This window comes from Danio rerio, chromosome 19 (assembly GCF_049306965.1).
Source record: "Danio rerio strain Tuebingen ecotype United States chromosome 19, GRCz12tu, whole genome shotgun sequence".
NCBI lineage: Eukaryota > Metazoa > Chordata > Actinopteri > Cypriniformes > Danionidae > Danio > Danio rerio.
Genome location: NC_133194.1, coordinates 46,236,602 through 46,252,833, shown reverse-complemented (window position 1 = coordinate 46,252,833; position 16,232 = coordinate 46,236,602). Strand labels below are relative to the sequence as shown.

Genomic DNA, 16,232 nt, shown 5'->3' with positions numbered 1-16,232 from the left:
TAAAAGCGGGTTTCAATTTGCAGTTGCCATAGAAACCCTCAGTTAACGTCAATAAAAGGACCTGACATTACAGGTTAGATTAAACTTGTATTGGATAGGACATATTTATATAGACAAGACATCATTCAAAACTGTAAAGAGTTTACAATAATTTGTATATACCTATTCTCCAAAAAACTTTGTCCCACTTTTTTTACAGAGGCTGTGTCTCTGTTCATCTGCCATAGACATCCATTTAACATTTTAATTTTATCATTTTAGTCAAAAAATAAACCTTATGCAATTCTGAGTGTGCCTCAGACAGGTGAGTGGGCTTGACAAACCACCTGTAGAAACACTTTCCTCTCTTTAACAACAATAAAATCCCTCCCTGACATTAACATGACGTCAGATTGACGTTGTACCCAAATGTTTTGGGGATGTTGCATTTTGTTTGGAAATGAAAATTTGGCTGATGTCAGAACTCAACATCCGGCCAAAATCAATGTCTAATGTCCAACCTAATATCAACCAAATATCAACGTCTAATGATGTTACAGCTTGACGTCGTGTGGACATTAACACTATGACGTCTATCAGATGTTGGATTGTCATACCTGACAAATAAATGTCAGTATTTGATGTCAATATGACATTGGTTTAAGATGTTGGCTCGACGTTGGATTTTGGTCACTTTGTAACAAACCTAAAATCAACCAAATGTCAACATCATTGAACGTCAAAATAATGTTGCCATTAGACGCTGGGTAAACACTGAATTTTAGTCACCTGACATCACAACCTAAATCTAACCTAATTTTAACATCTCATGACTAGGCCCACACGGAATCTGCGCACGCAGAATTCCGCAGATTTTCCGCAGAATTCCGCAGATTTTCCGCAGAATTCCGCAGATTTCTGCAGATTTTTAGCCCATTATTAATTCTGTTTATTTACTTGAGTAAATGTGTAAAGCTGAATTTATTCATTTTCGATTCAGTAATTTATTACTTTTTATTTAATATATTAAGCTTTTAGTTATGATACTCCGCTGGATACTCCCAAAATAATAAAGATTTTTACCAAAATTCTCCGCAGAAATAGCAAAAAACGTCCGCAGATTCTGTCTGGCCCTGCTCATGACATGACATGTTTCTGATGGGTTGCCTCTTCTTGAACTGCCAAATCCCTCCTCAATTGTAAGTTGCTTTGGACAAAATTGTCAGCTAAATGACTACATGTAAATCTAAATAAAACTAAATAAAATAAAAAATAAAACAAAAAAAACATCTGAAACTGACATCCGTTTTATTCTCTTGCTTATGCATTTGTGCTTGTATATCATATAGCCCACAACACGTGTGCACTCACATTTATTATTATTTCTTATTTACATATGTGGTTTTAACAACTGGACGCATTTAGAACTGTCCGGTTTCATTTGGAAATCATCCCAGACCACCTGAAATGGTTTGAGTGACGAAAGATATCCATCTTGAATGCATTTCGGAGGGCATTTACACCTGTGCATTTTACGATCAGGCATGTCATGATTTTGCCAAGTACGATGCAATCCTGGATTAACAACTGTGTCATTATTCATATCAGCTTCAAAATGTAATCCATACCGATTCCCTACCCCTGATTTACCATAACTGTAAATTATTCCCCAAATCAGATGGGGTATCATTGTTGGATAACAATCATGTGGAAGTGCATATACTGTGCGTAGTAACCCTAAACTTAACATATACGCTAAACCTGCCCCTTAATTCTGATTGGCTGATTGAAATGTTGTTCCAGGATCAACATAGATTTTAATCCATGAACATTGCTCCACTTGGTGAAATCAGGTTAGTGGCATTGAATCTGTTTCCATCACTGAAAATACATTAATTGAGCTGGTAACATTATTCAAACCTGAATAAAAAATCAATGTTGAAGTTGCAACCTGTTGATTCAATGTTAATTCAGTGTAGGTCTGCTATCTGGGTTAGTTTTAGCGAACGCTGGCACGATGACATCAACACTATGGGTCGAATCCCTCTCACCCATCCAGACGTCTCCGAAACAGCCCTGACCCAACTTCCGGTTGAGCTTGAGCGTGTCGCGGGCGATCTCCCAGGCGTCCCGGCCTAAGCCCATTGTTTGTGGTGTGGTATTGGGACAGGCTTTAGTCAAGTAGCAACATAAACCATCATTACTTCCTGTTAAGAGTGTTGAAAGAGAGAAAAGAGGAGAAACAGGGTGGCATGCAATGTTAGAAGGGCCAGAAAGAGAGAACAAAAACAACACAGCCTCACGTTATTTCTCTGAGCTCTGTTCATTCTGTTTCACACACAGTGCTTTGGAAACTTTTTGGGACACATTTTACTCCAATTAATTGTGTGTGCATATTTTTTTAAAGTCTACCAAAACATAAATGTTTTTAAATAAAATCACAAGTTCACCAAAAATCTATTATTTTGTAAAATCAAATTATTTTGTCACCCTCATGTCGTTCCAAACCCAAAATTAGAAACAAAACATTAAATGGTTTTCATGTTTTTGGGGAAGGCGTTGCCAGCAGAAATTTATTATTATTTTTTTTACTTGCATAAATGACACTAAAACCACCAGTATGTGGTGGCAAATTTTAGTCTTAATAAGTGATTTAGCGAACCATTCATTAAAATGATTCATTCAAAACCGCTGAATCATTCAGAAACTTAGCAAATGACTTGCTGCATCCCAATTCACTTACTTATACTACACACTAAAATGATGTACTTTTTTATTTGTAAAGGAAAAGTATATACTTTTCAGTGTGTAACAGAAGAGTATCCAGACTTTTGGACATACAGTACCACTTCCTCTTTAACAGATCATTGTGTTGCTTAGTTGCTTAGTCTTTCATGCAGAGAAATCTCCTCAGGTCTTTAGATAATTCTGCATTCAGAAGTTAATGACCAAACATATCCTTATTTAAGTTCACATTGTTGGTGCAGATGAAATGTAACACGGAAAATGCGGTTTAAACATGTTCTAGTTAGTTAGATATTAAATACCAGTCATTTAAAGAACTTTACCGAAGCCTCTGTACTTGATGGTTGGTCTCGCGCGCCCGCCATGTTTGTAGTTTGTTTACACTTTTTTATTGAAGCTTGTAGTTCTAAACCAATTCACATCCAATATGCAATGCATTGTGAGCAATATTAGAGTAATAGTTAGAGTATGGACACTTTTTACACCGGAAACCATTGGGAACCTTTGGCATACTCTTCAACATACTATGGTTTGAGATATACTAATTCTATTTTTGAATACTATTTAGGATGGATGGTATGCGAATTGGGACGCAGCAACTGTCTTCATGGGTGAATCACTGAGTCAAAGATTCACTCAAAAACAGATTCATTTACAAACAACCACCGGTGCTGCTCTGAGATAGTATTAATAGTAACTTTATTCATAAATTTTGTTTATAACTTGTTTTATGATGCGTTTACAACAGTACAACATAAAATCACAGTAAAACAATACAAACTTTTACAACACTAATCCTAAATCCGCAACCTACGATACCTGCATTTCATTTAAAAGCTTTACTTCTTGTAATATCAAAGTAGGAATGTCATGATATTGATTTTTGTGGTGTGATATACAGCAACAAAATCTCTTGCAATAAACAATATTATTGTTATTTTAAGACCATTTCAACACTATAATAGCATCATAATGCATGTACACTCTTCCAAACAACACAATATTTTATTCTTAAGAATATTTCATTAAATTATAGTCATTTTTTACAGTTTAATAATTAGGAATTAGAATCAGAACGTGAAAACAAATATCCTAAATAAATAATAACAAATGTTAACAAAAATGTACAAGGTAAAAAGAATTAGAAAAAAAGTATGAGATCTACTTTGAATACTCCACATGAATACTATAGTAATGTAGAGTAAATACTATAGTGTTTTCCACCATACAGACACCCCCAATAGAGATAGAGATGTTGCACAGTCAGCTAAAACGTAGCTAGAATTGGTCTTTATGGGCGATATATATTGCATCACCAATAATGAGTGAGGTCATGTCCATGTGTTGTGCGATAAGTCGATATACTGATTATTGTGACAGGCCTAGTGTATATAAAATATTCACTATATTCTGCTTCAGCTGGAACTATTTTAGTCGGAAGTATTTTAGTTGGTAAAACAATATTGTGCCTAAAATGTAGAGAGGGGTCTGGCTGCAGACCTGGTGCAGTGCAATCTGAGCTGCATCCAATGATTTTTAATGGGCTCACCTAACCCCACCCCTAACCCTACCCCTTGCAGTGATGTCACTTGCTCCATTTGAGTGCATTGTGTCTGACATTGCATCGCGGAGTGATGCAGTCTCAGCTTGCATCATAAAGGCTGCTTCCAGATACTATTGAAACGTAAGTGAAAACGTCACTCTAGCTAGTGTGATATTACTTAACTACGTGATACCTTAAATTATTTAAAAAAACATTATACAAAAATAGAATTAAGAGTCCAGGATTTTAGTATATTTTCACAGCAAAACTTAAGATTTAAAGCAAAAAATGCCACAAATTCAGGCAGTTTAGGCCTGAAATATATAAAGTCCCTGCAAAATCCTGGAAGGAACCGATAATGCCAGCTTCCATACTGTTAAAATGAAAAAAAAAAACAACTGATTGTCAATATTGAACACCCCTAATAACAGAAGCTATTTTCAGAGGCGTCTTTGTTGTATTTAATTTGTAGATAAGAATCATTCAGGTTTGGTTCAACATGAAGGAGAGAAAATGATGTTTAAAGTTGAGCATGAACCCAATCTCAATATTTCTGCAGGAGAGGGTGAGCGAGGCGTGTGAGCTTTTGTTTTCTTCCTCCTGCAACAGGTTTTCATGCTTTCTCAGCTTCTCACCCATCCACACTTCACCAAACTGCCCATTGCCCAGTTTCTTAATGAGCTGAAGGGACTCTCTTGGAATCTCCCAAACATCTTTGGTCTTCACTGATAGGTCGGCCAGCTTAGGCATGCCCCGCCTACAGCTGCCAATCAGACGGCAGCACAGCCCTGCTGCCCGCTCTGAACAAGAATGCAAAACACAAAGACACATAGAAACACATAGAAACTAGCGGACACACACACACACACACACACAGCAGGCTTTATGCATCTATATACTGTAGCTATCTATATAGATATATTATGCATCTATATAGATTTAAGATCTATAAAAACAGTTACAAATACATTAAACACTGCTTGAATCAGGATATATGAGCAGATATATGTGCACTCAGCAGAGGGCGACAGAGCAGGACAGATTTTACATTTGTGTTGCTGGGTAACAGTATGTAGATGCAGTAGAAATGTAAATGAGAGGCATTATATTATGAGCTATATAATATAAAATAATAGAATTATAAAAACTAATAAATTTTATATAATAAATACAAGGGTGTCACGGTGTGTGAATGGGTATGTATGGATGTGTATGGGTGTTTCCCAGTAATGGGTTGCAGCTAGAAGGGCAACTGCTGTGTGGAACATGTGCTGGATAAGTTGGCGGTTCATTCTGCTGTGGTGACCCCTGGTTAATAAAGGGAATAGTCGAAAAGAAAATGAATAATACAATGTTGGGTCAGAGGCAACAGCAAAGTTGCGTTAATATTTTTAAATTGATATAATATAATATAATATAATATAATATATATAAAATAATATTATATAATAACTTTATATTATATTATATTATATTATATTATATTATATTATATTATATTATATTATATTATAACCTAATGTAAAATAACATAAAATAATATAATATAAAATAACTTAATATAATATAATAATTTTATGTAAATATAAGTTTTGATCAATTTAATATGAAACTATTTCATTAAATTATTTGCTGAAAGTAAAAAATGTACAACTCCATTTCTTTTAAAGCAGAAATTTGGTCAAATTTGCATAAATAAAAATGTGATTATTTATGGTAAACAATTATTTATGGTATATTCTAAGAAATAAATCAACTATTAAGCTTTTTTGCAATAAACTATAATTTTTAGACTACTAAAATGTCAATAAAAGTTCAAGTAAAGCAATGTCACTTAAGAAGGTTTTACAGTCAGTTTTGATAAATTTAAATATAATATAATATAATATAATATAATATAATATAATATAATATACACAAAAAAATTCTGGGTTGTTTTAACCCAACACTGAGTCAAATACAACAGCAATGTATGTTATAATAGAATAGAATAGAATAGAATAGAATAGAATAGAATAGAATAGAAATATAAGACTTATATTGTTTTCTTTTAACCCAACATTGGGTCAAATATAAATATGATGAATAAAAATGTGATATCATATATAAATCATATATGGTATATTTAAAAGAAATAAATCAGCTTTTTAATCAGAGACTTAAGTGATAAACTACAATTTTATACAACTAAAAATGTCAATAAAAGTTACATTTCCAGTTCAAGCTGCCATAATTCACTACAAAAGCATAAATAAGCTATGGACAACTTGTGTTTAAACATACAGTCACACAACTGCTAATGAACAGATATTTTTACAGTACACAAACTAACTCAGTTCAGCTCTCAGAACTGAAAGTAACTGTTTTGCGGTTTCCATTGGCTCTGTCTGGGGTGGTGATGATGATGATGGTGGTACAATTTTAGGCGCTCCGCATGAGAATGAGTGTGCATGTAGGTGTAAATGACTGACGAATAACAGAGAAACAGGAAGACCGAACACACAAGCCGAGTAGGAAGATCACTAACAGAAACTGACACAAACCAAGCAGAGAAGTGTCATCTGGGCAGACAAAAGAGGAAGACAAACTCACCTGTTAAACCTCTAATGACAACACAAACCCACAGGACACAAGCAGACACATCCTTCTGAACACAGTCTCTAATATAGGGCTCACTAAATGTTAAAGCTTCAAAATGTGTTTCATGAAATTAAAATCTGTCATTAAGACATATGTTGTTGGACATTTACAGCTGTTTGTCATTGGAGAGGATCATATATTCATTAAGATTGGATAAGATCAAATATGGAAACTATTTTTGCAAGACATAGAAACATATTTATATGTTAGATTTGCTGAAGTTGATTTCTAAAAGGTTTAATAATCTCTTGTTAATAATACAGACTAATATAGAGACAATAATGTCTGTAATGTAGTCCTTCAATTAAAAGAAATGCATGATAAATACTGTTATTTTAGTATATATATATATATATATATATATATATATATATATATATATATATATATATATATATATATATATATATATATATATATATATATATATATATATATATATATATATATATAGTCAGCTTTGAAAAAAACAGACTTGGTCAGCTGTCAGCTGACCAATCAGAGTAGAGGTGGCTTATGGAAGGGCGGGGCTTACAGAGCTGAAGGACTATTAATTCAAATCAAAACCATTGCAAGATTACACAAATATGAAACACATTCTGAGAAAATTACAGTGTTTTCTTTGACCTTAGAGATATGCTCACCCTCAAATATGTGCTTGTTCTGAACACAGTCTCTAATATAAAGCTTACTTGAATATTAAAGCTTCAAAATCTGTCATTTATGTGCCAATTAAGACATATGTTGTTAGACATTTACAGCTGTTTATCATTGGAGAGGATCATACATTCATTAAGACTGGATAAGATCAAATATGGAAACTGTTTTTGCAAAATACAGAAACATTTTTAAATATTAGTTTTGCTGAAGTTGATTTCTAAAAGGGTTAATAATCTCTTGGTAATAATACAGACTAAAATACAGACAATAATAAATAGTTTTTTAAATAAAATGACATTTGAAGTTTGTGTTGTAGCCCTTCAATTTAAAGAAATGCATGATAAATACTGATTTATACATATATATATATATATATATATATATATATATATATATATATATATATATATAATATATATATATATATATATATATATATATATATATATATATATATATAATATATATATATATATATATATATATATATATATATATATATATATATATATATATATATATATATATATATATATATATAGATAGATAGATAGATAGATAGATAGATAGATAGATAGATAGATAGATATTCATCTCTGAAAAAAAACACAGACTTGGTCAGCTGACCAATCAGAGTAGAAATGGCTTATGGAAGGGTGGGGCTTACAGAGCTGAAGGACTATTAATTCAAACAAACGGAATCAAAATCATTGCAAAATTACACAAATACTAAACACATTCTGAGAAACTGAAAATGTTTTCTTTAACCTTAGAGATGTGTTCATACTCAAATATATACACAATTTAAAATGCCATATGACCTGCTTTTTAATTGTTTAATATTGTGCAATGATATGAGTAGTATGTTTCGATCTGCATTCTGTCTGATGCTTGTTCTCATTGCTATATATGAAAAAAGCTAAACAAAATAAATAAATAAAATAAATAAATACAATTTTCATATAGACAGAAATCTCCATGCGTTAAATGTGTACATGTACAGTCGATCCAAATGTTTACAATGTTTTAATCCAATTATTTCATTTCATATGATTTTTTTATGATACTTATTTGACTAATTTGTATTTTTTTTAACTGCATTAGATAATAAAGTTAAGTTACAAGTGAGTGCAGAACATTATAGTTTAATATGTAAGTGAGGATAGCTAGATGCTTAAAATAGAGTAAACTGGCATAATATACCCAAACATTTGGTCACACTTTATAATAAGATTCAATTATATAATGTAAGTTGTGCTTGCTTGCATTATTGAATGCACTCTGAGTTAAATAGAACTAACAATGAGCAACTTTATTTTCATTAACCAATCGAAACAAAATAAATACTATAATAAATGTATGTTTGATTATTTGTTTATGTTAGTAACTAATGTAAGCTGCTTGTAAAGTGTGATCATCTGGTTTACAGCCGAGACTATAGGCTGTCATTGAGGACCAATAAAGTATTGATACAGTAGCTGTGTGATGAATTGTGCCATACTAATAGTTGTTAAAAAGTTTGTTCCACTGTAATCCACTACATGACTGCGTCTATATATCAAAGTTTTCTTCAATCTTACTTTTTTCTATTATTTTGTAAGATCCTAGTATTCAGCTTAAAGTGCCGTTTAAAGACGAGATTGAGTTTTATTTGGTCTTACACGGTTTATCCATGACATTTTTTATAATCCTTTTCTAAACTGAAAAGAGTGAATGAACTCATAAATAATGAGGATAATGTGAGAAATGTTGTGTGTCTGTATAGATGTTGAGACTAACCTGTGTAATGCTCCACCAGCTGCTGGACTGTATCAAACTGAGTCCTGGTTGTGATGTAATATCCACCGTTGTCCAGCTTCCTGATCTTGTAATGCTTGACGTGATCGCCTTTCGCATCGTCCCAGTCTCTGATGGACAAAGAATAAGCTCCTAAGGAGAGGACAAAACACACTGTTAGACCTCAGTTCTGCTTTCTCACTTATTTTGGTGCAGTAAATAAATAAATAAATAAACAAATAAATAAATAAATAAATAAATAAATAAATAAATAAATAAATAAAATGTAAAAATGAAGCAAAATAATTCAGGTTAACTTGGCTTTGAGACTTGGTCTAGGTGATAAAACAACAGTGATAATGACAAATCAAATTTTCCATTAATTAAACAATAACTAGTGTTTGATAAATACAAGGATGTAATGTTTATGCTTCTCCAAATGAACAAATTCTTTCTCGAGTATTTACTAAAGGCTGTTTAACGGAGAGATATTTTTCAACACATTTAACATTTATTTTGACATATATTTTTAAGTAAAAAATGCTTTCATTCTAGCCAAAATAAAACAAATACTGTAACCACAAGAGGGCCTCAGCGAGCTCTGTGAGGGGCGCGTCATATTTTAACAAATTTTTAGCAGTGGACAGCTAGGAGAATGATCGGAGTGCCTTAGTTCATTTTATCCCCTGGCTGACCTAAAAATGAACAAATTTGTAATTTGTCCTCGACAAAAAAAGACAAAGTCTTAGGGTGCTTTCACACCTGTGAATCGATTCAGTTATTCTGAAACAGATTACAATTGTTACATTGTTGCTCTTTGCTCTTGGAGCGGTTCGCTTTCACATTGCAAAGTTTCTAATCGGACCAAAAGAGCTAAAACAAGTCACGTGCGAGTAAACTCTCTTCACATTGGTCAGTGTCAGGGTTTATTTTGCAGCGTCCCGCTTAGCTGTCAGGAGAGGTGGTGGTTTGGGGGTGATTGACAGGGTGCGCGCGTGATGTGTCTGAGGAGAGATGCGGTGGGGAGGGGTGAGAAGGGTGCGCGACAATGCCTTTTTGAGGACTGGGAGGGAGACGCGAGATTACCGGGAGATCATCACTCGTTTGCGGGCAACCGGAGACTCGCGAAAATTCCCGCCCTACTCATAATTCTCTCTTCATATAGCCGTAAGTCTATTACATATCCATAAAACACTGTGATATAACCGCGCTCGGATCGGATCGCTTTCTCACTGCAGTCGAACCGCTCTAGTGTTCGTTTCAATCACAGAGTGGAACAGAGTGCGATTGCCCTGTTCACATATGCCAAACGAACCGCGCTAACTGGGCAAACGAGACACGTTCCGAAACAAAAGTGTAGGTGTGAAAGCACTCTTACTGATTCGCCTTAAGCAGCTAATAGCAATGACCCAAGCATACTGGACCCAAGTGAGGAAGCTCCAAACATTTCAGGTTGCGCTAGCAATACTGAAAACACGAAATGCAGGAAATACCAAGACAGTTACCCCACGGTCTCCAATCCAGCTGCTGCCACCGTGGCATAAAAGTGGTGACAGGACGCTATGCGAGAGGCTCTGAATTTCTGTTGTGTTGTGTGTCAGTGAAATCACTATCTGTTTTCAGTGTGATACAATTTGTTATATGTCCTTTGTTATTTGTCTGTTCTCCATGTTGTCTACCGTCAGTGTTATGAGCATCTGAGGTTGGAGAGTGGGACAGGTAAGAATGTTGCGCGACATACATTGTGCACACGTAGTTTTGAATATCACTGTTGTCAGACACACTAGGTAACGGGCGTGCTCCACCCACTGTACTTTTGTTTCCTCATAGTATATATTAGAGTTGGTAAGGTAGTGCGTAATAGACGCGAAGATTTATTTTTAATAACTGCTGTATTTTTCTTTTGGATAGTTATGGTAGAGGTCGGGCCAATTGATTTAATAGGCCAATAGATGTTTTGTTTTATTTATTTCTATTGTTCAGACGCCGCCTGCGTCTCACCTCTCCAACTCTCCCATCCATCTGTTCAAACATTGTGTTTCATTTGTTGTCTGTAAATTTCAGTATCCTTGTAAATATGTATTGCTCTTTCTATATACATATTTTTGCATTTATTATTATCACAATCTTTGTAAATACAAACTCACTTTATTGCATTTAGTTACTCTTGGTATTTTGTCCCTCACTTTTATTGTGTGTTTGCTTACGTGTTTCACCCAAAATCAATGTTACTCTCCTTCCCCTTGTCTCACCATCTTTAAAAGACCTGAACATTGGTTTTATTCAATTTTTTCAAAGCAGAGTGCCTGACCCAGCCACAGTGCATTATCTTCAGCAAAGTTCTTGCTAACGAATACATGAGGCCAACCAATTTAATAAAACATTTGCAGGCGACTCATCACCAATACCGCAAGGTGCACCCAATACAAATGGCCTACTGATGTTTTGATTTCTATTTCAAATTAGGCTATTATTTGTGCATAAACAGATCTAGATATAGTAGTAAACATACCGTTTGTTTGCAAACAACCTTTTTTTTGTCATACTACTGCAAACTTAAATAATTTATAATATCATTAAATGTGGAGGGGGCCTTACAATATTTTCCAGGGAAAAATGGAGGTCTCAGGCAAAAAAAAAAAAAAAGGTTGGGAGCCGCTGAGCTAATCAAGCTCTTTCTAGGTATACTAGACTTCCAGGCGTGTTGTGTTGGAGGAATTTGGAGCTAAATTATGCAGGACACCGGCCCTCCAGAACCGAGTTTAGACACCCCTGCTTCAAGACGTTCTCCGGAAGAAAAAATGTTGTGCATAAGCGAAAAATAGTGCGTAAGCGATTTAAGACGCAGCTAGTATTTTTACTTGTCTACAAAAGTGCTTTCTGATTTCAGAATTGACTAGAAACAAGTCAAAAACTTTAAGGCCCAGTTTACACTAATACTTTTTAGTTTTAAAACGCCATTTTAGAATGAAAACGATGCACGTCCACTCTGCCGTTTCACCCAGCGTTTCTCCGTCCACACTAAACCACTGAAAACGCGCATCACGTGACCACACACACACTCTCGCATGCACTGCAGCATGTCTACACATATGAGAGCTGTGCGCGTCGGACTGTTCATCAAGGATCTATCACTGGATCTAATCTCACTACATTTGTTAAACGCGATATTTAATTCATTTTGTTGTCAATATCTAACGACATATTCCCCGACTCTGGTCTTTTGAATCTATTACTTGTTCTGAGGTAACGTAATTTGGCTGACCGCAAAGATATTTTAATTAATGTAACTGCAGACACTGATTCTGCACATTTGACTGATTGCTTGCATTTATTTCCTATATTGTATAAACAATGTACATATTATACGTTCATAATTTCCCATTATTGATTATTAAAACTGATATTCAGCTAAAGAGAGGGCATGTTTTGTATTGTTCACTGAAAATGAAAGGAGGCAGTGATGTTATAGGCTCTGTTTTGTTATAAATATGCACACAGTGAAGATGACGCTCATATAAATATGCAGCTACCAAACGCCTCGACATATTTGGTGTCTGTTAAGTTGCTTATATCAAAATGAAAATAGGCAGTTCCTTATATCATGTTTTCATTTTACTGTTAAGAAAGTGAACCAACATAGCCAGGATGATGTGAATGAGGTTATAAAGTACACTGCTCCCTTTGAAAGATTTCCCCGACGTTTCCTCGGGAGTTTGTTTTCCATATTAAACTTACAAAGTCTGAACTTACAAGAAGAGGATGCAGGACTGAACTGTGTGTAGGCTACTTAAAATTAAGGAAAAAGCCCCAATCAGATAGGTGAATGTCTGCAGCCTCCGTTTCAGATGTCTAATTTTCCCCCCCATACACACTAAAACGAAGCAGCAGCATTTTAGAATGAAAACGGCCTCTTCAGCGTTTCCAAAACACTTTAGACAGCACTAGAAAAACTCCAGGGTAGTGTGGACAGATGGTGTAACCATAGCAAATCTTATGTGTTATAAAATTAAAGAGTATTAGTGTAAACAGGGCCTAAGTAATAAAAGCATTTATCCAATGGTACAGTTGAAGTCAGAATTATTTGCCCCCCTGTTTATTTTTGTGCCCAATTTCTGTTTAATGGAAAGCAGATTTTTTTTTTCAACATTTCTAAATATAATAGTTTAAATAACTCATTTCTAATAACTGATTTATTTTATCTTTGCCATGATGACAGTAAATAATATGTGACTAGATATTTTTCAAGACACTTCTATACAGCTTAAAGTGACATTTTAAGGCTTAACTAGGTTAATTAGGTTAACTAGGCAGGTTAGAGTAATTAGGCAAGTTAGCAATGGTTTGTTTTGTAGACTATCAAAAAAATTGCTTAAAGGGGCTAATAATTTTGTCCTTAAAATGGTGTTTAAAAAATTAAAAACTACTTTTATTCCAGCCAAAATAAAACAAAAAAGTTTTTCCCCAGAAGAAAAAATATTATCAGCCATACTGTGAAAATTTCTTTGCCCTGTTAAACATAATTTGGGAAAAATTTAAAAAATGAAAAAAAAAAATGAAAGGGGAGCTAATAATTCTGACTTCAACTGTATGTTAATGTGTATGAAATCGGCAATAACCTGTATATCATCACCCCCATAATTAACTCATTACAACATTTAGTTTCATAAATCTCCTGATTATCATCTAAACCGCTCTATGATAAACCACACCACCAGCACAAACCAATAACTGCACAAACGCACCTTTAGTTGTCTCGCTCTCGCGTATTAAAAATGTCCCTCTGGGATTGTTTTGCGCCAGCAGCTGTCGTTCAGCATCTTTCCGGCCCATCTTCCCAAAATACCACCTGTGTGGATGAACAAAATACACATGCACATCAGAACACACACACACGATACCAGAGCAAAGCATAGTTTAGATGTGTAACTCACTCCTCAGCCTGTATGGAGTCCACAGGAGCCACATAGTTACTGGGAATATATCCAGATTTGCCAGTGTCTAGAGATCGAGCCTCCCACCAGTCGCCCTCGCTGCACAAACACACAGAGATGGAAACGAGAGTCAAAGAAGGAACATGAGTGTGCGTGTGTGTGTGTGTGTGTGTGTGTGTGTGTGTGTGTGTGTGTGTGTGTGTGTGTATTTAAACGAGATCTAAAATTGACTTTCTCCAAGGCGAGACACTGCAGATAAAAACATGCACTTTTTCATGCACCCGTTAATTTAGCCTTTTTTTGAGTGTGAATTTTTTTTTGTGCAAAACATGACACAAATCTTACATTAATCAGATCTTACATCTTACATTAATTCATTAATTCATTCATTCAGTAACTTTCCTTCAGCTTAGTCTCTTTATTCATCAGTGGTCGCCACAGCGGAAGGAACCGCCAACTTATCCAGCATATGTTTTACACAGCGGATACACTTCCAGCTGGAACCCATCACTGGAAACATCCATACACACTCATTCACACAAACACACACACTACGGCCAATTTAGTTCATATAATTCACCGTATGTGTTTGAACTGTAAGGGAAACCGGAGCACCCGGAGGAAACCCATGCCAACACAGGGAGAACATTCAAACTCCACACAGAAATGCCAACTGAGCCAGCCGGGACTTGAACCAGCAACTTCCTTGCTGTAAGGCAACAGTGCTACCCACTGAGCCACGGTTTCACCATACAAATTTTACAAAGAGAAACAATATAATATCTAGGCAGTCACAGAATAATTCAATCTATTTATTCACTTCTGTAAATATGTTTAAATATATATATACATATATATACAGTTAAAGTCAGAATTATTAGGCCCCTTTTGAATTTTTTTTCTTTGTTAAATGTTTCCCAAATGATGTTTAACAGAGCAAGGAAATTTTCACAGTATGTCTGATAATATTTTTTCTTCTGGAGAAAGTCTTATATGTTTTTTTTCTGCTAGAATCAAATCAGTTTTTAATTTTTTTAACACCATTTTAAGGACAAAATTATTAGCCCCTTTAAGCAATTTTTTTTTCGACTGTCTACAGAACAAACCATCAATATACAATAACTTGCCTAATTACCCTAACCTAGTTACACTAATTAACCTAGTTAATCCTTTAAATGTCACTTTAAGCTGTATAGAAGTGTCTTGTAAAATATCTAGTCACATATTATTTACTGTCATCATAGTGAAGATAAAATAAATCAGTTATTAGAAATGAGTTATTAAAACTATTTTGTTTAGAAATGTCCGTCAAACTCTCCGTCAAACAGAAATTGGGGGAAAAAAAATAAACAGGGAGTCTAATAATTCAGGGGGGTTAATAATTCTGACTTCAACTGTATATATATATATATATATATATATATATATATATATATATATATATATATATATATATATATATATATATATTTAGTTTTATTATATTTATTTGACTCAAATTAAATTTGCATTAGTATTATTCAATATTTTATTATTAAATGTTTAAATGTTGTGTGTACAATATATCATGTAATGTAATATTTTAATATTTGTTTTTTGGGACGTACAGTGCTCAGCATATATGAGTACACCTCTCACAAATCTCTCTTTTTAATTCATATTTTTAATATGAAGCTTTACAATATTATATCTGTGCATATACATTAGATTGGTCAGTATTGACAGCTTATCTAACAAAATAACTTACGATGCCATTCCAAAAACCGAGTACAGCCAAATTTATGTTGTAGAAATATATTAAATACAAATTTAAAAACGAGGAAAAATCAAGAGAAACAAAAAACTTGTTGAAATTTTGTAGGTTGTAATTTATTTTTGCAATATTTTCTTGAACTTAATTGTATTATCTTTCAACTTCCAAATATGTTTGGTGACTAAAATATTAATTTAATAAA

General features: G+C 33.9%; 1 protein-coding gene across 2 annotated transcripts in view; it reads right to left on the bottom strand.

Moving 5' to 3' along the window:
• yrk (Yes-related kinase) overlaps window positions 1–16,232 on the bottom strand; it is a 74,000-nt gene that overhangs the window by 12,135 nt on the left and 45,633 nt on the right. The window contains exons 5-8 of one of the 2 annotated variants that reach the window (NM_001365553.1): window positions 14,278–14,376; window positions 14,089–14,192; window positions 9,347–9,496; window positions 4,903–5,067 (exon numbers count right to left, since the gene is read on the bottom strand). In NM_001365553.1, the coding sequence (NP_001352482.1) occupies window positions 4,903–5,067; window positions 9,347–9,496; window positions 14,089–14,192; window positions 14,278–14,376 (518 nt within the window). Of the gene's footprint in view, window positions 1–2,030; window positions 2,187–4,902; window positions 5,068–9,346; window positions 9,497–14,088; window positions 14,193–14,277; window positions 14,377–16,232 lie in introns of both variants that reach the window. The other variant, NM_212781.2, reaches the window with a different exon arrangement.